Source organism: Narcine bancroftii, chromosome 4 (genome assembly GCF_036971445.1).
Source record: "Narcine bancroftii isolate sNarBan1 chromosome 4, sNarBan1.hap1, whole genome shotgun sequence".
In the NCBI taxonomy this organism is placed as follows: domain Eukaryota; kingdom Metazoa; phylum Chordata; class Chondrichthyes; order Torpediniformes; family Narcinidae; genus Narcine; species Narcine bancroftii.
The window spans coordinates 307,194,744-307,221,117 of NC_091472.1; the positions used below are offsets into that span (position 1 = coordinate 307,194,744).

Consider the following 26,374-nt stretch of genomic DNA (forward strand, 5'->3'; position numbering starts at 1 on the left):
GTATTTTAAAAGTATCAATGGAAGAGTTTCCAAAACAAATCTCTTAAATTGATTCCTGCTGTGAATTGGCAGTTACTTTCTCAAATAAAGTATATTTGTTTGATGACTGCATGGAATTACATGTAAGTATAAAGGAAGCGAGAACCAAAGAAGCCAAGAGGAAAAGAGAACCATGGAAATCAAGAACTATAGCATTCATCCTCTGTGCAAAGGAAACTTTGAAGCTCAGATTGGTTTGTATATATCTCAACATTAAAGATGAAATGTTATGTCTTATTCTGGAACAAGTGACCAACTACAAAATGAAAAAAAAAAAATCTCTTTCTGACTATTTGTCTTGAATTAGCCAGCTGCATATTCCATAATTCCTGTAACATTTCCAACTTGAAAAATGCTTAAAAATATTCTGGGAGAATTTGTGCAATACACAAAAATTCAGGAAAAACTCAGCAGCTTAGGATCCGTAGAAAATAAAAGGCAACCAAAATTTCGGGCCTGAGCCCTTCATCGGGAATTTGGAAAAACAGGTGGATGCCTGAAGAGAAAGATCTGGGGGGGGGGGGGGGCGGGGAGAAGGAAGAAGGGGAAGGGGGAGAGGAATACAGGCTAACAGGTAATATAGGTGGGAGGATGGAAGAGAAAGAAGTAGTGGTGGAGCAAGAGCACTGATAAGAGAAGGAATAGAGAGAAGAGGTGAACAGAAATTGGAGAAATTGCTGCCATTTGGTTAGAGGTTGCAAGGTGATGTTCCTCCATTTTGCAGGTGACCTCAGTTTGGCAGAACATGAAGTCAAGGACAGATATGCCAATGTGCTTAAGTGTTTCTTCACTCGGAAGGACTGGTAAGGAGGGGGGGGGGAACTTGTAAGTACAGCATTTCTTGGGACAGAGCAATAGATACCAAGGGCAATTGGTGAGAAAGGATGAGTGGAAAAATGAGTCTCAGCAGAAGCTCTCCCTATGGAAAGCAGGGAGGGAAGGGAAGATATGTTTGTTGGTTAATAACATATTGGATGCTAGTGTGTGGTGGCAGGTAAGCACAAGGGGAACCCTGCCCTGGTTACATCTGGAGGGCAGGGGAAGGGCCTGGGCAGATGTGCGAGAAAGAGGAGATGTGGGTGAGGACCGACTTAATGGCAGCAGGGGGGAAACCACATTTTCTGAAGGAGGAGCACATCTCAGATGTCCTAGAATGGAAGATCACTTCCTGGGAGCAGATTTGGTGGCGAGAGAGAAGGAATTAAGAGGACAGGAGACAAGATGGAATGTTGCATTTTTATTAGTCAAGTATTCTATAACCTTGGGGGCTCCTGTACAAAATCAACCTTGAACCTATCTTGAGACTTAGCATCCAAAGGGAAGCCAAAGGGTAAGGGATAAAACAGAAATATAAAGCTGTCATTCTCTGATAGAAAAATATATATGCAGAAATTGAAAGGTGCCATCGGTGTTTGGAAGAAGAAAAAATAGACATGCTCTCATAGAGAGAGAAAGAAAATCTGTAACAATCTTCTAAAGAGGAGCTAGAATATCCGAACAAGCATTAATGAAGATATCGGGGGAAAAAATAAATAATTGTTTCGGCAAGTATACATTCACAGAAGTATTAAGTCCACAATTCTTATTATTTTACATTAGATATATTAGTTTAATTATTAAAAAAACAACTTTCAAACATTTAGTTTATTTTCTTCATTGTATTTAATGAGAATTAAAGCAAAATCTACCAGATTTATCACTTCCCTTCTTTATTTACAACTCATCAAATTGGCAAATATCCATAAATAGAAGTAAAGGAATTAACACTCAGATTAATTTCATAAAATATTCCCAGCAGTATTTGCAAAATTTAGAATAGGTTTTTATTTGGTGATGCCATGATTTTTAACATAAATAGAAAGATAAATGTTCTATTGGACCTTGTTACATTAACACAATACCAATTGAGGCCTTTGTACCTGAAACTATAAGATTTGCTTTTGATGTCTTTTCTCCAGCCATAAATGTATATTCTCCTTCTTCATCTTTCATTACATTCAATACAGTCAACCTGTAAAGTTTGCCTTGTGCTTCCACTTTGTATTTAGGGCCCATTTTGAGCTCCTGATTCCTAAATATCCAAGCGACATCAATTCTGGTATGAGACAACTCTGCTTCAAACGTAATATTCTGCGTCTCTGAGCATGTCATATTGTCAAGTCCTCGAATAATTTGAATTCCTATGCAAAAAGATAAAAATCCAAGCTTCAGAAAACAAACTATTCAACAAACAAAATCGTAAATTCTTTGACCCTTTATATATAATTCGGCACATACTTTCAATTGTTAAGTTGCAGCTTGTTTCAGATCGGCCAATGGCGAGTTTATAGCGTCCTTCATCTGAGGCAAATGCTCTGTTGATCACCAAGCGCTGTTTAGCTCCTTTCGCAACAGTTTGTATCCGGTCACCAAACTGAATTGGTTGATCGTTAAAGTACCATTTCACAGAAGTAATATGTGGAACTGAAACTTTGCACTCTAAAACTGTTTTTGTTCCCTCAAGAGCTGTCTGATCTTTAAGAGGGATTACAATATCAATACCTAGAAAACAAATAAAGCGAGGCTGTTAATTCTTTAGAAATTCCTAAATGGCAGGAATATCCCTCATTATTCCACAACATTTTATACAGATAACATTAAAAATAAATAAAATGAATACTTACACTGTACTGTTAAAAGTCCAGATGTTAATAGGTCAAAATCAGTGGCAAGAAATGAATATTTGCCAGCATCTTCTTTAGTTGCATCCTCAATAAGCAACATGTGTGATGCTTTATCTATAACTATATGAATGCGTTCATTGGCTTGGATTTCTTGGCCATCTTTCTGCCAGACACCTTCAACATTTTCTTGAGAGAATTTTACTTCAAGTTGAGCAATATCGCCTTCACACACAGTCTGATCTCCAAGTTCTTGAAGGACAGACACAGCACGTGCTACAAATAACAGATGCCTTTTATTAATAAAGTCTCTGCAATATTTTTAATATTGCAATATGATTTCCTTTATACAAATATTACATATGAGGAAATATAAATTGAGTGCGCCAATGTAATTTTCCATGCAAAGTTAACTTACGTTTCATTTTCAAATTGCAACTCGTCCTTTTATCTTGTACTACAAAACTGTAGCTACCCTGGTCTTCCCTGGCCACATCCTTAACTGTCAGAGTGTGGCGACCACGACGAGAGGAGATGGAGTACTTGCTGCTAGACTGGATCTCTACATCTCCCTTATACCATTTTCCTTCAGCGTCTTCACAGGAAATGATACATTCCAATTCACACGAGAATGACTCTGGCACTTCTAGATCTGCAAGCTCTTTTATGAATTCGAGGACAGTTCCTAGGTGCAAATTAAAAAAAAAATGTACAACTTCATCACTGCAGTTAGTAATATATTAATGTATTGACTGGTGAAATTACGAAAGTGCAGTTCATTCATCCAGTGCTCTCATGGGGTATCTACTCTTAAACAATATTGTCTCGTTGAATGGTACTCTCTGAAGCTGTGAACCATGAACTTATCATATTTCAATAATATGGCAATATGTATAGAAATAGCATGTGTTTATATAGCACCTTTAACTTGGTAAGATATTCCAAGTTGCATTAGGAAATATTGGGACATTGGACAAGAGGCAACTTATAACCTTTGTTAGGTCTGCTTTGTTCATGAATGAGTGAGACAAACACCAGACTGAGTCGAAATCAGGGTTCTTTGTTCTTTATTACCGGATTGTAACACTTGCGACTAACCATGTTAGTCGGAGAATGCATTCTGCCGTTATCAGCAAAATGGTGATTTTTTATACCCTTGGATACGTGCTTAGAACATCATCATATCATTACTTGTCCAATGACTAAAACTGTTGCTATCCTTTCCCTGCTAGCTTCCTGCCTCTCAATCCATCAATGTCTCTCTTATCTTGTAAGTACAAGGATGCATTCACATCTTGTTACAGCCCTGCACATTCCCATCTCATGATGTTTTACCTTACACCTTCCAAAAGTTCATTTCTAGCCACATGTATCCCAGTCAACTCATTCACTATTTCAACCACGAGCATTAGATTTCCTTCCTATATTTTACACGGATAATTGAAATCCTTCCTCTCACTCTTTACATACAGTTTTGAAAAATTGCTTAAGATATTTTAAAAACTAAACATTTTCTCACCTTCAACAAAAAGCTTCGCTGTTGATTTTATTGACAAATCTTCAGCAAGTGCACAGGTATATTCTGAAGCATCATTCATATTAATAGTCAATACAGATAATAAATGAACTTTACGGTCAGAGTGCATTCGGTATTTGTCACCAGAGAAAATTTGCACATCATTCTTAAACCACTGCACTTTAATAAAGGGTTCCGATAATTCACATTCAAAAGTTGCCATTGTGTCTTTTTCTTTTGCGTTGACGTCATGTAGTTCCTCGGAAAATGTGATCACTTGTTTGGCTGAAAGGCAAGGTTAAAAACTATAAATGTCAAGTGATTACAAAACTAAATCTAATGTTCAGTTCGCAAAGTTACGTACCTTGTACAAGCAGAAAAGCGTGGCTTGAGATTTCTCCAACGACGTTGAACGCTTTCACCATTATACTGGCAGAATCTTCAGGAACAACATCTCTAACTACAAGTTCACAAACATTGTCTTCAGGCCAGTACCAGTAGATTCGTTCCGTCTTTTCAAGCTTCACACCATTCTTAAACCATTGACATTCAGGGTCTGGCTTGCCTACTACTCTAACACGAAAATGACTTTCACCTCCGTGAGCTACAGTCTGACTATGAATGCGCTCTAAGATTTTGGGAGCTTCCATGCTTGGTGATAACTGAATCTTGTCAGGTTTAAAAGTTGGAATGCTGACAGTACCTTCGGGAGGAGATACTTTCTTTTCCTCCTCAGGTACTTGTTTGGTCCAGTGGAGAAGTTCTTCCTTTCTTCTTCTCAGCATATCTTCATATGCTTCATCCCGTCTACGTGATTTGAGTTCAACTGCTGTAATGGCTTCATAATAACCTTCTTCCTTTCTACGCTTAAATTTACTGCGCAGTTCTTCAGTTTCCTCTGTTAATTTTTCATGAACAATTCTTTCAGCCTTCTTCAGCTTTACTACTTCCTTAGCTGCAGCATCTGTTGGTTTTTCTACTTTTATGACTTCAAAGAATGGCTTGGCTGGTTCCACCAGGCCAGTTTCAACTTTCTGTTCAGGAGCTCGCCGCAAGATAGATCTGAAATCTTCTCTTTCATTGATTTCTAGTTTCACAGTGTGTTCCACAACCCCCTCAGGATTTTCTGCTGTGACTTTGACAATACCTGAATCATAGGATTTGCAGTCAACAATTTCCAGGTAATAGATACCATCATACCGTAGTCTAAATCGTTTGCTCTTGCGAATAAGTTGCCCGTTAAGATACCAATTGACCTTTGGTTGAGGATAGCCTATGACTCGACAGCGATAACGGGCTGTTTCGCCTTCCAATACTCTTGATGGTTCCGGAAACAAAACTATTTCAGGCTTTGTTTTCTCTTTTATAAGGTCTTCTGAAACACCTATAAGTGCACCTTCATGGGCTATCCTTTCAAGTTCTTCAATTCGCTGCATTCCTCTTCTGCCTTCAGGTAACTGTGATTCTTCCACAAGACTCTTTTCATCTTTCACAATGAGGGTAGCTGATGTCTGATCGGTACCGTATTTATTTGTAGCTCGACAGGTGATAATTCCACTATCTCGAGGATATGCTACTTCAAAGTCAAGACTACAATATCCAAATTCATTAATCATGCGAAGTCTGTTGGCTGCAGCAAGAGGTTTACTGTCATGCAACCATTCAACAACCATTGTTGGGTCACCAATTGGTGTTAGTCTGCATTCAAAATGTGCTGGCCCAAAACACTTCAGTCTCACAGAGCTAGTCTTCTTCTTGAAATAAGGTTTCTGCTGTTTTTCCTTATCATACAGATCACCTTCCTCCCATTGTTCTTGACCATAACGCAGATGGAGGGGTTCCAATTCAGGTGCTGTTATCTCCTTAGCCCTATATGTACCCTTTGGAATGATTAATCGTCTCTCTGGTTCAGGTTCAGAATATTCAAGTTCAACATTGACCTTACACCTTGTTGTGTCACGACCAGCTTTGTTAATGGCAGTTGCAGTATACCAGGCAGCATCGTAAGTAACTGCGGAATCAATTTTAAGAGAACCTTCCCCTTTCGTACCTTCAATCCTAAAATACAAATAAGCACAAATTATAATAGAAGAAATACCATTTATGCATATATATATATATATATGTAGTTACATAAATACTGTATTATCAAAATTGCAAAATACTTACTTGATATGAGGATACTTGTGTTGGGCAATAATATCACTGTTTTTCAACCATACAATATCAGGGTTTGGATTTCCAACAGCTTTTACTCCCATTGCAATAGGGGCACCTTTTTTAACACTGATATTTTTCAATTTTTCCAAAAACTGTGGTCTCAATAAATGTTCTTTAGCTATTAAAAAAAAATAGAAATATTGCAAACTAAACATTGAATCTGCAATAACAATAAATGTTCTTTAGCTATTAAAAAAATAGAAATATTGCAAACTAAACATTGAATCTGCAATAACAAAATGCATTGATCAACTTGAAGATGAAATTTTGTTTCTGTGGGCTTCATTTGCTCGTGGAGGAAAGATCTATATTGCAAACGCCAGTCTTTCCAAGCTATTGGAGAATGCACGCGTTACTGCTAAAATGCTTCCTACAAGATAAATATTCACTTACAATTCATGCAGTTCATTGTCATGTTGTGCATTTATTAGTCTGTCAAAACTATAAAAAATTATTACCACCCATTATGGCATGGTTAACATAATGTTATTACAGCATCAGTGGCCTGAGTTCAAATCCAGTACTGTCTTCACAGAGTTTGTATGTTCTCCCCATGTTTGTGTGGGGTTTTTCCGGGTTCTCCGATTCCCCCCCCCCCCCACCCTCCAAAAATGTAGGGGTTTTGTTGGTTAATTGGTATATTTGGGTGGCATGGGCCCTTGGGCTTGAAGGATCTGTTGCCATGCTGTATCTCTAAATTTAAAAAAAATAGAATTCCCTGACCATATAAAAAGTCAAAACTAAACAAATGTAATATTACAATATTACAATCTGAGATTTACTGCAGAGGTCCAATAATTCTATCCATTCAGCCTTGCTAATCAGGGATTTGGAACAAAGGCTAGTACTTGGACCCAAATCTTCGAACAGACATTATCTCATTTGATGAACAAACTCATTCAGAGGGGATAAATGTTCCTTTTCTCGTCAAATATGGCCAATTAAGAGCTTCCAGATAAAGTGGCATACATTATGATAGTTAAATCTGTTCACGCTATGCAGTTGGACGGCCTGTGCTGGACTTTAGTCATGCTTCACCTGATTAAATGAGAACTGAAGGACAAGGTACAGTTGTTATTCCTATTCTTCTACCAGAGCAACCCATTACATATCAAGTTCATAATTGGACGTAAAATACAATTTTCAACAAGCATAATACTCATCTAATGTTCACAAAATTGTCTTTTTTTTTAGTTGCACAAGAAATCTTTTTACCATAATTCAGTACTCTCACTGTGTAATAATTTCAGTTCCACATGCATGGGAACAGGAACAAGTTCTTACTGTGTTTTTCATTATTAATTTATGTCAGTCTATTGCAATAAGCAATAAATAGATAATAATGCTCATTACCTTCTACAGATAGTGTCATAGAGACAGAGGTTTTCCCTGCTCGGTTTTGTGCCACAACAGTCCATTCACCAGAATCAACTGGCAATGCAGGAACAATGATCAACGATTGAATTCCATCTTCTTTCACCACAATCTTGTGAGTGTAATCATTCACAATTTGATGTCCTGGATCGAAAAGAAACATTTCATATTTAATTATTGAAATGCTGCAACTATTTTGCAGGCATTGGCATGAGAACATATAGACAGTGAAGGAGAACTCAGAAGGTCCATAAAAAAAAGCAATAGGTCATAGATGTTTTGGGCCTGAGCCTTTCATCATGAAGATCAAGATCAGGCAAAAGCCCAAATAAGAAGGTGGAGAGGAGGACAGGTGAGAGATGAATGCTGGTGGGATGGTGGGGGAGGGCAGAAGGAAAGGAGTTAAGAGGTGATAAGTGGAGAGAGCAGAGGGCTGGGAAAGATGCTCTCAGATTGGAGGAAGGAAGAGAAGGCGTAGGGAACTGGAGAAAGGAAGGTATTGGTGATAGGGGAAAGAGAAGGAAAGGAGTCAGAGGGTTGAGGGAAAATAATAGCTAATAATAAAGAAAGAAAATGGAGGAGGACATTACCAGAAATTGGAAACATCAATATTGATGCCATCTGGTTGAAGGCTGCCAAAATGAAAAACAAGATATTTCTCCTCCAACTAACATATGGCCTCAATCAGGTAGTACATGAGGGCCATGAACAGATTATCAGAGTGGGAATAAGATGTGGAATTAAAGTGAATGGCCACTGGGAGATCCTTGTTGTTGCAGCAGACTGAGTGAAGCTGTTCAAAGAAACAATCCTCCCATCAGGGTCCAGTCTCTCTGATGTGGAGGAAGCTGCAGAAGTGTGAAGGAGTTTATACAAGATTACAAGATCTAGATGATCTGGGAAAGTGGGCCAAGGAAAGGAGGATAGAATTTAACTTGAACAAGTCCAAGGTTTTGCACTTTAATTGGTTAAACCAGGGCAGGACTAACACAGCAAATGGTAGGACCCTAGAGAAACATAGGATACAGGTACATAGTTTCATAAAACTGACCACACAGGTGGACAGGGTGGTGTAGAAGATGGGTTGGCATGCTTGCTTTCATCGGTCAGAGCAATGAGCACAGGAGCAGAGACATCATCTCCAAGACATTGGTGAGTCTGCCCTTCAGTATTGCGTGCAGTTTTGGTCATGCAGCTATTGGAGCTATATCATTGAACAGGAAAGGTTGCAGAAAAGTTTTGCAAGAATGTTACCAGAATCGGTAAAATTGAATTATAAGGAGAAACTGGGACTATTCACCCAGGAGCATAGGAGGTTGAAAGAGAAGCTGGGACTATTCACCCAGGAGCATAGGAGGTTAAAAGAGAAGTTGGGACTATTCACCCAGGAGCATAGGAGGATCTTACAGAGGTTTATAAAATCACAAGGAACAGTCATATTTTCTTTTTCCAAGGTCAGAAATCTAAAACTAGATGGCATCTAAAACTATAAGGTGAAAGATTTCAAAAGGGACCTGAGGGGCACCATTTTTCCCCACACAGAATGTGTGAGTATATGGAATGAACTGCCAAAGGAAGTAGCAGAGGTGGATAAAAGACATTTAGACAGGAGCTTGGAAGGAAAGATTTCAGAGAAATATTAGCTGAACAAAGGCAAACTAAATTAACTTGGGCGGACAACTCGGTTGGCATGGACAGGTTGGGTCGAAAGGCCTGTTTCTGTGCCGTAAAACTCTTTGATTCTATAATTCTTACCATTGTGAAACCACAGTGTCTCAGGCATGGGTCTGCCTACAACTTTGAGGTCAAATCGAGCAGTTTGTCCTTCAGAGCATTTAAATGATGTAGGTTTCAGAACAAAAACTGGTTTGTACAATCTCTCAAGTTGGGTTTCATCTGTATCTTCTAGTCTACGGGCGGGTGACCGACTTGGAGATCGAGGAGACACAGAACTAGACAAAGGAAATAAGCAATCTTACATTAAAAAATTCTTTTTTTGAAATCACAATTTGTGATGTTCTAATTACTACAGAAAATGAAAAAAAAATGCATGAAATTTATGTAAAGAGATCATATTTGATAAACAATACCGTATTCTTCTCATCATTTCTGTTGATGATAAATAAGTTTGGGGTGTGGGAGCACCCACAGGCTCTATGAACAACTTTCCGGAGCAAATGGCATTTCCCTTGATGTTGCTGGCCAACACTGTATAGATGCCCTCATCTTCTGGCAAAACTGCAGAAATTCGCAGATTGGCTTTGCCATCTGGCGTAGTCTCCATAATGTAGTGATCACCTTGTTTCAGGCGCTTACCATCTTTGAACCATACAATCTGAAGAAAATTCACAATTTATGTGATCTCCGTTTATTAAAGCATGTTAAGCTAACAAAAGCATTTTAAATAGTATAAAAAAAACACATTTTCATCCAAACATTCTAATCTAGTTCAGTTGTAGATTTCAATTCCAATGCAAGTCTTGTTTACCTTAGGACATGGATGACCAGATACTTTACAATGGAAGGTAACACCCATCCCATCAAGAATTCGATAACTTTTCACTGTTGAATCAAATCCTGGTTCAATGGATTCCTCAGCAGAAATATCTAATCGCATTTCTTCGCCATCTTCCTCAAGAAGTTCTTCTAAACTTATTCTAATGACTCGAAATTCAATTTCTTCAATAAGTCTTTTTTCAAATGAAGAAATGTGGTACTCCTAAACAAGGGAACAGAATTATCTTGGTGAAAAATGTGACAAGCGAGCAAAATAAGAATTGTTTAACCCCCATGTACATTAAAATGCACATAGAACATAAACATAATGCAAAACAATTTGAATATATTGATGTGAAAAAAAAATACAGATTTTCAGGAGTACTTTGATGAAGCTTTTACTCTAAATTAGCTCGGAAAATTCCAGCATAAGAATTAACAGAAAGAGAGGAATTTTAGCAGCAGACACGGAAAGCCAACGACAAAGGCTGTTTACATCTTGGAAGTGATTCCCCCAATTATAAACACTGCATTCATTTTGTTCTTGATTATTACAACACAACTTTGATAATTCCGCAGTTGCCGGAAGGGTAGATTCCCTGAACCATTGGATATTTTTCTGATGAATACCTCTATGCGTCTTTCATTCACATTTTGGATATTGTACGGTTGTAAAATAATTTAAAAAATAACAGTAATATGTTAAAGTTTTCAAGGAGCCCAGTCAGTTTAAATGGAGGACAAGAAGCAATGCCCCAGCGAGCCTGCCACCAAACTATCAGAATTTCCAAATAATCAGGCAATCAATCAGTATTTTACTAAATAAATGATTTGGAACTAACCACACAAAAGTAGAATGGTTGACAATAAATGAAGAGGAATACAAGAGTAAGGCACATGAGGTGAAAGGGGAGACTGGTAGCAGTTACAAAACACCAAGGGCATATGCAGGAAGCAGGAAGGAAGTCTTTAGACACCAGGATTATTGGGCTCTCTGCCCGGGCAAGTGGTACCCGGACAAGGATAGGTTGCATCTAAACTGGAGGGACAGGGAGCTCCTCGTGAGGATTCGAACTAGAGTTGGGGGTGGGAATCAGAGCGCCAGATCAGCAAGTGCAGGAATTGAGGGAAGGTAAAGGTCAAGCCAAGTACGTCAGAGATGGACAGGCTAGGTCACGTTAATGGACACAGTGCGACAGATTGGTTGAAGTGTGTTTATTTCAATGCCAGGATCATTTTAAGTAAACAAAGAGGCTGGATTAATGCAGGGAACTGAGATGATGTGGGCATTACAGAGACAATGTCAAGAGAGGGGCAGAATTGGCAGTTCAGTATTGAGGTTTTGACGTTTCAGATGTGATGGAGAGGGATGTCAAAGTGGTGGGAAGGATACACTGCTGACCAGGGAGAATATTACAGCTTTATTCAGAGCAGACATACCGCAGGGTTATCACATTGGGCGACTTTATTCTCTCCAATACTAATTTGGCCTTCCTTAGTGCAAGAGGCTTCAATGGGGCAGAATTTGTCAGGTGGATCCAAGAAAGTTTCTTGAAACAGAGGCATTTCTAGGCAGCACAGGGAGCATGGAAAGAATATGGAAGAATATAGATCTTGTGCAGGCAGCTGGGATTAATTTAAAATGCAGTATTATTCTATGCAAGATATTCTTGGAGTTTATTTTTATGACTTATATAACTAGCTTGTGAAGACAGATTGCAAGTTCCAGCAGAGGGGCCAGGAAAATTTTGAGATTTAGAATTCAAATGGAACTAGCAGGTGAAATCCAGCATAGTGACATCCTAATGAATTCAGTTGATTTAAATTGAAACGAGGGGTAGTAGTTTACAGGAGGTGCAGTAGTTTACAGGAGGTGCTGCTATTCTAAATGGTTGTGTGGCCAATGGAGCACTCCTGTTTTTCCTAACCCAAGTTCATTCTAGGGCACCTTCAACTCTGCTCCTGATACAGTTGATTAGAGTATGTACTCCATGTGCTTATCACCAGTTTTGTCCACAGAAAAAAATCATTGAGAGATAATTTCCTGTCAGTGATTGGCTATCAATGGGAAATAGGTCTCACACAACAGAAAATCACCATCAAGGTGTTGTTCAAGGAACACAACTCTCCATAATGCAGAGGTCGCCTGTACATTAACTATCTCTCAATTATCCTCCCTCTGGTTCGTCCCTCTAATACAAATTTTCATGTCCACATTCAAAACAGAAATGGCTAAAGAAAATGTATAAGGGTGTTCAATGTGTACAAGATCTCAGTACATTATTTCAAAGGACACCAGTGAAGTTATCCCTGCCCCTTGTTCGATATTTAATCTTCAGTCGTCATCACAAGACAAACTGAAGATCTGGTTATTATTACATTGTCATTTCTGGGAGATTAGTAAACACAAATTGGCTGTTAAGTTTCCTACAAAGACAACAAGTAATTACACCTCTGAAGTACTTCACTGGCTGAAAACATTTCCCTGCAAGGGAAATTAAGGAGACGACATAAATGCAAATGTTTTGTTTTTATTCCTCTCTCTTCTTTCCAGTGGAATGACATCACAGCTGTACACAATATTGCTTGCAGAGCTTCCATTAAACTGTAAGGCCAAGTATTTACAATGGAATTTATGGAGAATCAAACATATATCTTGAAAATGATGACTGAATAATAACTACTCATCTAATCCAAGCACCCCATGCACTAATAAATGTTAATAATGCAATAATTGCCCAAATTTTCCTTTAGCTGTTATCTCTAAATAAAACCTTTAATATACAGACTTGAGGAAAAAGTAAAACAGATTTTTATGAATGTTGAAAACGGCTCGTAAAATTATTTGATCCGGGAGTGAACAGATTGTGTGAAAAGTATGTTGGAAGCCACTTAATTTAACTGTTAACAGTTTTAATTGGGTATTACAAAATAGATTTGAATCATTAAAAAATAATTAAAAGATTTGCTTAGGCAAATATAATTGAAGATAAATCTTACCTGTTCAGTTTTCGTCATGGTTACAGTTCTTCCCATTTTCTTCCTGATAAGTGCTTGTTCTTTGTCATATTCTGTCATTATTGGTGCTATCTCTGCCACTCTGGGTTCTTGAACATGTTCTGTAACTAATTCAGTTTGGTAAATGACCTCTTGGTGTTCCTTCAGGTAAAGCTCATAATCAGCTGAAAATCAATAACATTATAAGCAGAAAATTATTGAAGCCGAGAAATTACTGCAATTTTCAACAACAAAATTTGAACACAATGCAATGGACAAGTACTACTGGCAATTAATTTTATATTATTAATAAGTAGTGTTATTAATTGCCTTCTAATCAGAGTGGAAGGAAATAAACTAATGACCAAAGTTGGTTGAAAGAGCCCCATAAAAATAATCAGCAAAATTAGTTAAAATTATTTAATTTGGACTATCGTTTCAATCAACAGATACCAGAATGTGCAATGGAGAAGATGAATGTCAGAAAAATACACTAAAATTATGCATTTTAAGGCAGAAACTTGAGACACAAGCAATTTCCAAAAAGCAGGCTATGAGAAATAAATTATTTTAAATAGGAAGAAAGAATATAAAAATGTAGAAATATTAAATGTGTGCAAATTATTGGATGGGCTTCAGATATAATATAGCATCTGGCAATGTATTGATAGCTTTAAAAGGATGTCTAGGATAGGGAAAGGGTAGAGAAAATATTCACATTGATATTACCATGGATACGAATTCTTTATAATGAAAGAAACCAAGTATTTTTAACGCCTTATCTAAATTATGTGATCAATTCCACACAACGCAGTTGAAGTCGCAGGAGGATAAATATAAATTATGGAAAGAACCAGGTAGGCTGCTCTGCCATTCAATAAGATCAGACTTGATCCTTGACCTCAGTCATATTCTTCAGCACTAAGCAGGGTTGTATTCATTCCCTTATTTTCCAAAAATATGTTGATCTTTTATTTTGCATATTTCAATTCAACAACTCAGACTCTATAACCCTCTTTAGTAGAGAATGCCAAAAACATTACTACTCTCTAGGTATCCTGATTTCACTTTTGAATAGACAACCCCTTATTTTGATGACAGATTCTGGATAGTCCAGCCAAGGGATGCATCACTTCTACATTAATTCCATACAGCCCTTTAAGAATTTCATGCAATCACCTTTTCATACGATCACCCCTTATTCTTTTACATTCAATAGAACAGAGACACCGTCCACTAAATCTTAGTTTATATGACAAACCAGCCATCCCATGAATAAATCTAATTCATCATTTTACTATAGTATATCCTATCAAAATCATATCCTGCCTCAGATGGTGAGATTAGACTTGGACATAATATTTAAGGTATAGTTTTGCTTGTACTCAAATACTTCTCTAATAAAGACCATTAAATGTACCATTTATTTTTCTAATTGTTCACGGAATATGCACTTTAACTTGCATGGAATGATATAGGCCACACATGTCAAACTCAGGCCCGCGGGCCAAATTTGGCCCGTGATATAATTATATTTGGCCCATAAATATGTATTAGAGCTGGCCCGCTGGCCACCGCGCAAGTATAGCGCATGCACAGCTAATACTAAAAATCCCAGAATGCTTTGCAAATGCATTGGCACTGGCCCGTCAGCCCGCTAACCTCCTCTCTTTACTTTCATTAGTATCTGCGACCTGTCGCCTAACTCACATGTAATAAACCCCTTAGAAAAATGGCCAAACGAAAGACAGAAAACAGGACCTTTCAAGACAGGTGGGAGGCAAACTCTGACCCCAGAGTTTGATGAACTTGCATCTAAGAAGAGATGCCAAGTATCTGGTTTAGACCCAGGTGCATCAGAGTAAATCACAGTGGAGCAAGCTAAGCTTGGATTCATATTTTATTTAGTTAAAAGATTGGATTTTCATTGAAGCAAGTTGTTATTTTTTTTGACTTGTTGGCTTGTGAAAAAAAATACATTTAAAAGGAGCTTAAAGGCTAGAGAGAAATATTATTGATTGAATATTTTATTTCTCATTTGTTAATGCTTCTTCCGGAAAGAGTTTAACCAAAACTATTATTAAACATTTATTTTAATAAGAAAAAGTTTTACATTACATATGTTGAAAGAAGAGAAAACATGCAGATGTTGTTGAAAATTTTCAATAAATATTTAGTTTGGCCCACGACTTAGTCCAAGTTTTTAAAATTGGCCCTCTGTGAATTTGAGTTTGACACCCCTGATATAGGCAGACATTCGTGTCCTCCAAACACCATCACCTTCAATCTCCATCCTTTTAAATAATATTCATCTATTACACATGTTTTGCCAAAGTTTTACATTTTCCACATGACTTTGCCCAATCACTTAATTGTCCATACATTTCTGAAATCACTGAAAGCTGCCCACACAGCCCACACTTCCTCCAGTTTTGTAATATATTGTGAACAACTGCATTAACATCAATCCCCTTAGCACCCCATTGGTCATATACTCCCCATCCAGAACTAATTCAATAATTCATATTCTCTGTTGTCCATCACTTGACCAATTTTCATTCCACATCAATAGGAAATGTTTTAATTTTGTTTTGTTCTCCTGTATGACACATGATCAAAGGTCTTGTGAAAGTCTAAATGTTGCACATCAATTCTTTAACTCTCTTTTATGTGGCAACTGACATTCTGGAAAATGCTAATAGACCAGTCAAACAGGATTTCCTTTTCATAAATCCACATTGATTCTTTCTAATCCTATTTTTATATTCCATCTGCATGCATTACTCATTCACAATTAATTCCTGTATTTTCTGTGCTCATGATGTCAGCCATCTCCTTCAAAACTTTAGGATGCAAGTCATTGGGTCTTAGAGATTTATCACCTTTCATGCCCATTTATTTCTCCAATACTAAAACTCCTAACAATTGTCACAAAGGTTATTGTCTTGAGAATGGAAGAAAATGAGAATGTTCAAAATTCTGAAGGGCTAGTTGACGTCAGTTGAAAGGACCTATTTCGTAGTGATAAATTTAAAAACTACGAGACAAAGATTTAAAGCAATCAGTGGAAGCATTTGAGGAAGAAAAACTGGTTTCACTCAGAAGGTGGCAGGACTCTGAAACTCGCCGCTTGGAAGTTTTTAAAGAAATGCTTATAATCAACCTCCATCACACTGAAGATTTATGTAGCTGTTTTCTTTGAGAACTAGGACCTCCTGGGCAAGGGACCTTGTGCTGGGTGGTAGTTTTATGTTGGGTGACTCCTTTTCAACCACCTTAGTTATGATGGGTCAGATAGTGCCCTAAGTTTTTTAAGATATCGATGATCCACAAGTGTACGATCAGAAGTCAATATTCAAGTAAACGATTGTTTATTTACGGGAATGTGAATATACATTCAATGTAAATAAAAAACAAAGATATCCACAAATAATCTAAATTTAGTCCATTTTTAAGTTGTCGTGTATGGAGGAGACGTGGCTTCCCTGTGTGACTGGAATGTGTGTATTGCGGGTGGTCACATGTCCTCCCTGTCTGAAATTGAATCCAAAGTCACAACACCAAAATCCCACCACCCATTAGTGCACATCTTGCTCTTGGCTAATTTAAGACACCTAGGGTCATTATTGGCTTGAAGCACAGATAAGCACTGTACATAACACCACATTGTTTCTCTCTGCCTTATGGACAAAACCACGGACTCTGCTCCACACTAGGTCGCTAGGTCACTAGGTGGACATCACTGGAAGTGTCACGGATAAGGAGTGCAGTGCACTGAAGCTGAGCCATAGTACTGCAATAGATCAATACTTGTAGAGAGCTACTCCCCCATTGGTACAGGGAACCGGGTGTGTGTAAGAGTCCCTGTTAATAATGTGCATACTCAAGTGTGTAAGCGTGTCGAGTATAGGTTCACTATTGTCAGAGTCCAGCCTGGGTACAAAGTGAATGTCTATATCATTGCTTAAGTGAAATAGTAATTGAGTACGGTTTAACGTTCTCCCCCACTTGTCCCCTGGTTGTTAATTAAAATAATGGGTGATTTTAACACTTGTGTCCAGACCCATCTCTCTTTGTAAACCCACCAAACGAAATACTCTTCCCAACACTACAATTGGCGCTGCGAGCTGGGTTCAAAGAGTTTTGCTGGACACGCGTGAAAATCTTAACCATGTGGGAGTGGTAGAACGTACTAATAATGTGGGTGATCGTATTAGCAGGTGGGTCCTGTTGGGTGCATGGGTGATTGTATACCTTGTTTACCAATGGGGGCAGCAGGAGGCAACCATGAATAGGGAATGGACCCCAGGGACTGATTACCGTGAGTGGTTCAGCTGCCAGCCACACCATGCCAGTTGACAAGTTGAACCCTCACAGAGAGGAGAGAGGACATCATGTGGTTTCCTTTCTGAAGGAATCGGGGTTTTCTGGGACCAGAGAGGGGGGGGTGAGGTTGCCTGACTGAGGCACCAGTGGGATATCACGATGGAGTTAAGCAGTTAGGGTGCTCAGAAAGATGGGCAGATAGAATTCCTGACAAACCTGCAGGAGGTACAGGATGTATAAACCGTGTAGAAATTAAATACATCAAGCTGCCTGCCAGCTGGTCAAAGCATGGAAGTTTCAAGCAGCCCATCGATCTGGCTGGCAGGTCAACCTGGTTAAGGTCAGGCCGATCATTATGTGCAAGCAGGAGAGTGATGTGTGGTCAGGAGACGGGGATGTGTGGTTGGATGATGATGACTTTGCAGAGGTTGAGTCCGATTATACACTACCTCCCGGAGACCTTGCAAGCCTGGCTGGTGACCATGCAGTCCCAGACCCGCCATGAAGACCCCCCATCAGCTCTCCACAATGGGGAGAGTGCCGAGAATGGTGAGGGTCCAAGTGGACAGGAGAGGGCTGAGTGTAAGGTCATAGAGGGAATACTCTGCCAAGGAATTGGCTGTGCTCTCAGACAGATACTACTAGCAAATGGGCAAGCATCTAGCTGCCTGGCTACTCTGGTTGTGGGACAAGGGGGCTCCCCACATCCTCCTTTCTCATCCAGAGGCTGATGCTTTGGGTAGTCTATCCTCACAGCACTCAACAACTCCCTGCGATTGGATTCCTGAGGGGATCGAGGAGAGAAGCACGCTGTTGGACTGGGTAGTAACTGTGGTGTGGGTCAAGTTTTCCATGCTGTTAGAATAGGTCCTGACATGTCGACCGCAGTGGTATACCATTAGTGAGAGCATGAAGATTATCAGGGAATGGACCCTTATTACCAACCTCTGCAGCGGGGATCCAAGGTGAAACCTCCCTAAGGACATCAGGGTATTGGATACCAGGGGCACATTGAGATCACGGAAGTGATTGATGCCCTTCTCCACAAGGGGATAATAACACCTGCCATGTGTCCCTATAGCAGCCCAGTCTGGCCCATTCGATAAAAACAGCACATGGCTACTGGAAACTGAATAAATTTGCATCCCCCTCTTTCCGTCACCATTCCTGATGCGGTCACATTAGTGGAGGATACAAACCCTGTTATGCCAATGCGTTCTTCTCCATCCTTTTAAGCCTTGACTCCCAGGATCAGTCCCTTATAACCATATAACCATATAACCACTTACAGCACAGACAGGCTAGTTCGGCCCTACTAGTCCATGCCGTAACAAATCCCCACCCTCCTAGTCCCACTGACCAGCACCCGGTCCATACCCCTCCAGTCCTCTCCTCTCCATGTAACTATCCAGTCTTTCCTTAAATGTAACCAATGATCCCGCCTCGACCACGTCTGCCGGAAGCTCATTCCACATCCCCACCACCCTCTGCGTAAAGAAATTTCCCCTCATGTTCCCCTTATAATTTTCCCCCTTCAATCTTAAACCATGTCCTCTAGTTTGAATCTCCCCCTTTCTTCATTGAAAAAGCCTATCCACATTTACTCTGTCTGTCCCTTTTAAAATCTTAAAAACCTCTATCAAGTCCCCTCTCAATCTTCTACGCTCCAGAGAAAAAAGCCCCAGTCTGCACAACCTTTCCCTGTAACTCAGACCCTGAAATCCTGTCAACATTCTCGTGAACCTTCTCTGCACTCTCTCTATTTTGTTTATATCTTTCCTATAATTTGGTGACCAAAACGGTACACAGTACTCCAAATTTGGCCTCACCAATGCCTTGTACAATTTCATCATAACCTCCCTACTCTTGAATTCATTACTCCGATTTATGAAGGCCAACATTCCAAATGCCTTCTTCACCACACCATCTACCTGAGTATCAGCCTTGAGGGTACTATTTACCCAATATACCTTTAGCTGCCTACACCCGGAGTACATCCACAGTGCCACGTTCTGCCACGGGTTAATAGCCCACAATTTGAAAAATATTGCCCTTCCCCCAACATCGATGTAAGCCACTACATCGATGATATTCTCTTCCAGGGACCTACAGAGGAGACAGTGGTACAGGCACTAGACTCCCTCATCTCAAGGTTCCGCAATCGTGGCTGGGCTATCAATCAGGAGAATATTACAGGGTCACAGCAAGACAGTCCTCTTCTTGGGAATCCAGTGGCACTCAGGCCAGAGGGATATTCTGGAGACGATGAGAAATGAAGTTCTCAGCACAACAGTGACCACCGACAAGGCTGAAGCATGAAGTTTCGCCAGCCTTTTAGGATATTGACAGCAGTACATTCCCCATCTCGCTGTGCTTCTGCCTCCATTGTATGCCATCTCCAGGAAGAAGACCATTATTCATTGGGGCCCAGAACAGCAGTTCACCTTTGAAATGGACAAACAAGCCCTGGAGTAGGTACTGCCACTAGCCTCCAGACAGACTGGAGTCCCCTTCAAACTCCAGGTCTCAGCCTCCATAACAGCCAGGTGGAGCCTCTGGCAGAAAATCAATGGCCACAGAGTTCCACTCAGCTTCTTGGCGAAATCCCTACCCGAGTCTGCGTCCCGCTGCACCCCCTTCCAATGCCAGCTCCTGCCATGCTATTTGGTCCTCCTCACCATGGACCACCAAACTATCATCGAAACTGCTGTCCTCCAGCCTTTACCTCCCCATCGTGTGGTGGATGACATCGTCTGAAGCCACCCAGCAGGAGAGATCCACGCAGCGTTCCTCCATTGTGAAGTGGTGGTGGCAAATTGCCGTCTGAGCAGAGGCAAGGCCAGAAGGGTCAGCAGGCTGCATAAACAAGTCATGTCCCTCCCTGAGAGTCACGATGCCCCCGGATGAAGTCCCCACCGTCAGCCCCTCTCCTGTATCCTGGGGTCAGCCATTTGACTCCCTCACTGAGGAAGAACAGCAACTAGCCTGGTTTACAGACGGCTCCAGTCAGTGGAAGAACGGGAAGCAGCTATGGCGAGCAATGGCACTACACCCAGGAACGGTTAAGACCCTTACTCAAGAGGTGGTGTGGGATCCAGCCACCTCACAGAATTGGCTGCGGTAGCTCTAGCAATAAAATCAATGACCGGTCTGGTGCATATTTATACTGATACATGGGCTGTGGCGAATGGGATGGCGGCAAGGATGCCTCGCTGGCACAAGACATGGTGGGAGATGCACAATCGCCCACTATGGGATCAGCAGTACTGGAGATACTTCTGGGAGCAGGCTGAGCAGAGGGTACTCATGGGTTAGAAGTGCAGATTAGCACTGTATACAACACTAATGCACAGAACATTCTTTCTCTCTGCCTTGTGGTCCAAGCCATGGACACCACTCCACACCATGTCGCTACTGTGGACATCTCTATAAATGTTGGGGTAAGGAATATACAACACTGAGGCTGAGTCGTAGTATTGGTACAAGGAACTGGGTGCGTATAAGAGTCCCTGTTTGTAGTATGTGATCATGTCGAGTAAAGGTTCACTCCTGTCGGAGTCCAACCTAGGTCTAAGGTGAAAGTCTATATCATTGCTGAAGTGATCGAGTACTGTTTAACATTCTCCCGTTTGTCTCCCATGTGCTAATTAAAGTTACGTGTGATTTAACGTTTCTGTCCAGAAACGTCTCTCTGTGAACCTGATACTCTTCCCAATGTTTAATCAAAACAAATGAGTTAATCTGACAAATGTATAACATCTGTCAGAATTGATTATCATAATCAATTACCAGGCCAATAAATCAGATTATACTTTTGTTAAAAAAATACATTGTTTCAACATCAATTGTCTTAATGAATACAAACCTTCCTCCAGTAGTTGAACTGATTCTGAAATTTCTCCATGTTGATTACGAACTACAACAGAATATTCACCCGCATCATCTGCAAAAGTCATGGAAATCTCAAGTTTGCATTCTCCTGTTTCTTTGTTGTAGCTTACTTTGTACCTAGAGAGAAATAAAATGTTTTTTTATAAGACATCAAGAAAGAATAAAAACTCACCATGAACAGAAACAAACATGGAACAAGAAAAGGTGAATCATTATTATAATTGAATGGAACACAGAGATAATGTGATAACACATACTTTCCCTAATCTATTCAATTACCTCATTCTACACAGGCCCTTAAAGATTAATAGCATTTATTTCTTCTCATAATCTGTCTACTGTACACATCTTTGTTCTCCTTGATATAGAACACTTCTTTGATACCAATAAAGTAAACACAGTCGTAAACTGTAAATAGGGAACAAACACAACATTTGAATTCATATTTGGATTTATCAAAACCATGACTGATGTTCTATTTACCCAGTTCCACTTTAAAGGTATTGATAAATGATGCATTAAGAATGACTAATTTGATATTTTAGCTCCTTTGAGGTCCCAAAATGTTTTAAGCCACTTATCAGGATGATGGACAAACTAAATGGGAAAAGTGACAAAATAAGATAGATAGCTTGGTTAGCAACATAAATTCTAAAGGGATAGCTTAAGAGACTAGAGCTGGAAAGTTTAGGGAGAAATGACATAATTCAGTACTTTGATGAAGAAAAGAGTGCTCTCCTTGGCTTAGTGATTAAATCAGGAAACAACGAATAGGCCAGAATCAGATTTCTACAGGTGCCTCAGAGAATTCTAGATTTTAGAGGAATTACAGAAATTGTGATGGCAGTGCGGGGTTTACATCATGAGGGCTTGGAAAACAAGACATTACTGACACATGCAAGCAGATTGGAGACGATAAAAGAAGAGGACTTTGTGTCAGGGTCTCAAGGTAGTAGAAGTTTACACCCTCTGAAATCGACAGACAATGGAACAAAGCAGGTCAACAAAAATGTGCTGCAACAGTTAAGTGTGGAGGTAAAAAAAAATGATGCATTCAGCAGATGAGTCAAGGAAGGATGGGAAACAGCAATCTTGCAAAGGTGGAAAAGGGAGTTTTAGTGACGGAGCAAACATGTGGCCTGAAGCTTAAATCAGGGATCAATTACGACTTCATAAAAACATCAACACATTACTTAAGTATAGCTTTAATGAATCTGTCTTCTAATTTTAATCCAGTTTTCTGTCTGCTTAATAATTTTTAAATATATTACGAGTCATCTTCTTTTCTTTGGCTTGGCTTCGCGGACGAAGATTTATGGAGGGGGTAAAAAGTCCACGTCAGCTGCAGGCTCGTTTGTGGCTGACAAGTCCGATGCGGGACAGGCAGACACGGTTGCAGCGGTTGCAGGGGAAAATTGGTGGGTTGGGGTTGGGTGTTGGGTTTTTCCTCCTTTGTCTTTTGTCAGTGAGGTGGGCTCTGCGGTCTTCTTCAAAGGAGGTTGCTGCCCGCCAAACTGTGAGGCGCCAAGATGCACGGTTTGAGGCGTTATCAGCCCACTGGCGGTGGTCAATGAGTCATACCTCAAGTTAAAAGGACACATTATTCTTTATTTAAAACATTGCTTATTTTTTTCCTTAACCTTTCAACCAATGGAAACAACATTAGCTCAAGTTTTGTTTCCTCATAAATTAATGTCCAAAGTTCCCATCATCTCATGAAGAAAAAAAAAATTCTGCTGAGGCTTGATTCCTTGGGGTAGTGGTATTTTTTTGAACCCCAAAATAAGATTCTTCCACTGTCATGAGCGAGAAAGTAATTTCATTGCAAACTCAGTCATTTAATAAGGCAGCTCAATCAGATTTAAATATTTACAATTAAATGCATTAAAATATATTCAATTAAAATACTTCACATTCTAAGTGATAACTGCCTGACCATTCACAAATTAAAAATTATATGGCAAGAATCTTAGCAGTGTGGAGGAACAGAGGTGTCTTAAGAGTCCAAATTCATTGATCCCTCATGGATGTTGCACAAGTTGATTGGGTGTTAAAGAAGGTGAATGATGTGCTGGCCTTCATTAGTCAAAGCATCGAGTTCAAGAACTGTGAGGTAATCTTACAGCTCTAAAAAACTCTGGTTAGATCATACTGTGTTCACTTCTAGCTGCTTCATCGTAGGTAGGATGTGAAACCTTTACAGAGGGTGCAGGGACTTAACAGGATATTACCTCGATTGAAGAGCATGTCTTATGTAAAAAAAGTTGACAGAGCGAGAACTTTTCCCTTTAGAGTGAGGATGATGAGAGACAACAACAGTGGTGTATAAGTTTATGAAGACCATAGACCTTTTTTCCAGGGCAGCAATGCCCAATTGCAGAAGACATCCATTCAAGGTGAGCGCAGGAAAGTTCAGGGAAGACACCAGAGGTACTTTTTTTTTGTGTACCCACAGAGTGTTGGGTGCCAAGAATGCATTGCCAGGGTTAGTAGTGGAGGCTTGTTCAATTAGAACATTCAAGAGACTCTTAGATTGGCATATATTTAAAAAAATAAGAAAACAGATAAACTCACTGTTTCAATGAAGACCTACAAGTCATAAAAATAAATGGGTTACATTATCACAAGATTTATAGGAAGACCCAAAGAACATAGAGCTCCAAGTCATGTACAAGTCATCCTGGACTCAGTGCAATGGAAAGGGAATTAACATACAAACATACTCTTTCTCACTTTAGAATACTGTCTTTGAGCCATCAACATGGTGCAGCCTATTGCGTTTCAAAGACAATTAATACTCAAGTTAGAAAAGTGAGAGAACGTTTTCAATGGATTACAATTGCTCAACAGAATCTTGTACCTGTATCCTGTTGTTAATGGAATTCCAGCTTTTCTCCAGTAAACATGGGGTTTAGGAATACCTCCAATCTGACAATCGAAAATGACACTTCCACCTTCAATTAGCTTCTGTGGTATTGGTTTCCGGATTAAGAATGGGGCAACTCCAGCAGCATCTTCCACATAGTCAGCTGTAGCACTAACTGCTGACAGAGTTTCCATGCTCATTTCAACTCTAGAAATTAAAAGTGAAATCAATTTTGATATGGTGAACAATTATCAATGGCTCGTATACTGTAATTCATGTTACTATACATTTTAATGCACAGTAAAGCAGGACAAAGAATAAATGAAATGAAAATGTGAACAGTCAAACACAATATATTTGTTTTAAATCATTTGAAAGAGTGATACAGTTTCACAGTTTAAATACCTTTTCTTTACTCCGACAATTTGCTCAGTCGTTGTCAGGGCTTCTTCTCTGCTCTCAATCTCTTCTGATACTGCAGAAGTAGAAACAAATTATTTCACCAGCCTACATCAGAAAGTTATTTGTTCATTTTCATGCATCATTTGTTAACATACAAACCTTGTACAAGAAGATAGCAGGAACTGCTGGCAGAACCAACATTACTGGTAGCAGTGCAAGTGAAGCGACCGCTGTCTTCTGCAAAAGCTTCCCTGATTGTTAAACGAGCAATGCCATTTTCAAAAGTTATTTGAAAATCAATGGAACTTTCAACATGGTAGTCTTCTCTAAACCACGTTATTGTTGGGGTGGGATGCCCTGTCAGTTCACATTCTAAAGTCACAGATTCTCCTTCTACCACAGTCACGTTTTTCAAACCCTAAAAACAGAAGGTAGCATTAATTGCATAAAAAAAGTTAATATAAAGCTTACAAAATCCAAAATGCAATTTCATGTGAACTGATTACTTACGGAAACAAAGCTTGGTGAGATAAGTTGAACCGTTGTGAGAACTGGTGGAGCAACATGTTCTGTGATCTACAAAAACAAAGTAATGAATAAGAAACCTTTTATGCAACTTATCAAAATTATTTCAGAAGAATGTTTTATATCAAATATAAAAATGGGAAATAGCTTCCAGAAAAAAGGATGCCCCTCTCCAGTCACATCATCGCCTTATCAGTCCCATAATTAATAAATATAGCTTTATGTAGTGAGAAAGGTTCCACAAGGGGGAGGGATAAATGAAAATGGGGTTAGCTTTGCCCTTTATCAGGAGTGAAACTTTTTGCATGGGGTGCTGTTGTTAATTTGTAGGGAACACACAAAGCAAGAATATTTTGAGAGCACATCTAGGTAATTAACAAACCTGCTGTGGTGTTTCAAATTGATCTTCATGTTGAACATCAAATTCAGCTTCAAGTGAACCTGAAATATTTAAACCTAGATGCCTGTGCATTTCGGAATCAAAACGTGTTTCATACATGTCTGTTCTTTCTCTAACACGAGACTCGGGAAAGACAGTCTCCTGTGTAACAATTCTGGCCACTTTTAACACAGGGGGCTTCACTGGCTTGGTAACCTTCACAGCAGAAGACGCAGACAACTCTTTCTCCAGAGTAACAATAGCCGTTCCTGCTAGAGAAACCTAACCAAGCCAAGAAGAATAAAGTTACGTTATTTACAAACTATTTTAAGGTTTTAATTTGTGGTCAAAATGACAAAGATGGGTGGGATTATTATATTAGGTAGATTAGATGGCCTTTTTGGAAAATGTATGAGAATGAAAACAAAGCAATCAATATGAAAATGTAATTTAGAGTAGAAAACATTGAAGTAGTTGTGAATGTTATCTCCAGCCCACGTCCTTCAAACATTATGTATTAAGTTCTAAGAACTTGAGTTAATTATCTACAACTGTTAAAACAAAACTATTAGTAAAAATGAAGTTAAAAATGTACTTGTCAAAATGCAAAATTGAAGGCTACAATAGCAAAATATCAACATGGCCCAGAATTTGTTGTGCATGGGCATCATTATAATGCCTCA

At 39.4% G+C, this 26,374-nt stretch overlaps 1 protein-coding gene across 1 annotated transcript in view; it reads right to left on the minus strand.

Moving 5' to 3' along the window:
- LOC138762481 (titin-like) overlaps positions 1–26,374 on the minus strand; it is a 383,050-nt gene that overhangs the window by 341,924 nt on the left and 14,752 nt on the right. The window contains 18 exon segments of the mRNA XM_069936233.1: positions 1,959–2,219; positions 2,317–2,580; positions 2,703–2,975; positions 3,118–3,384; positions 4,219–4,500; positions 4,580–6,273; positions 6,385–6,553; positions 7,789–7,953; positions 9,565–9,761; positions 9,900–10,144; positions 10,298–10,528; positions 13,306–13,487; positions 21,494–21,636; positions 24,380–24,592; positions 24,791–24,860; positions 24,947–25,205; positions 25,298–25,363; positions 25,695–25,973. Of these exon segments, the coding sequence (XP_069792334.1) occupies positions 1,959–2,219; positions 2,317–2,580; positions 2,703–2,975; positions 3,118–3,384; positions 4,219–4,500; positions 4,580–6,273; positions 6,385–6,553; positions 7,789–7,953; positions 9,565–9,761; positions 9,900–10,144; positions 10,298–10,528; positions 13,306–13,487; positions 21,494–21,636; positions 24,380–24,592; positions 24,791–24,860; positions 24,947–25,205; positions 25,298–25,363; positions 25,695–25,973 (5,260 nt within the window).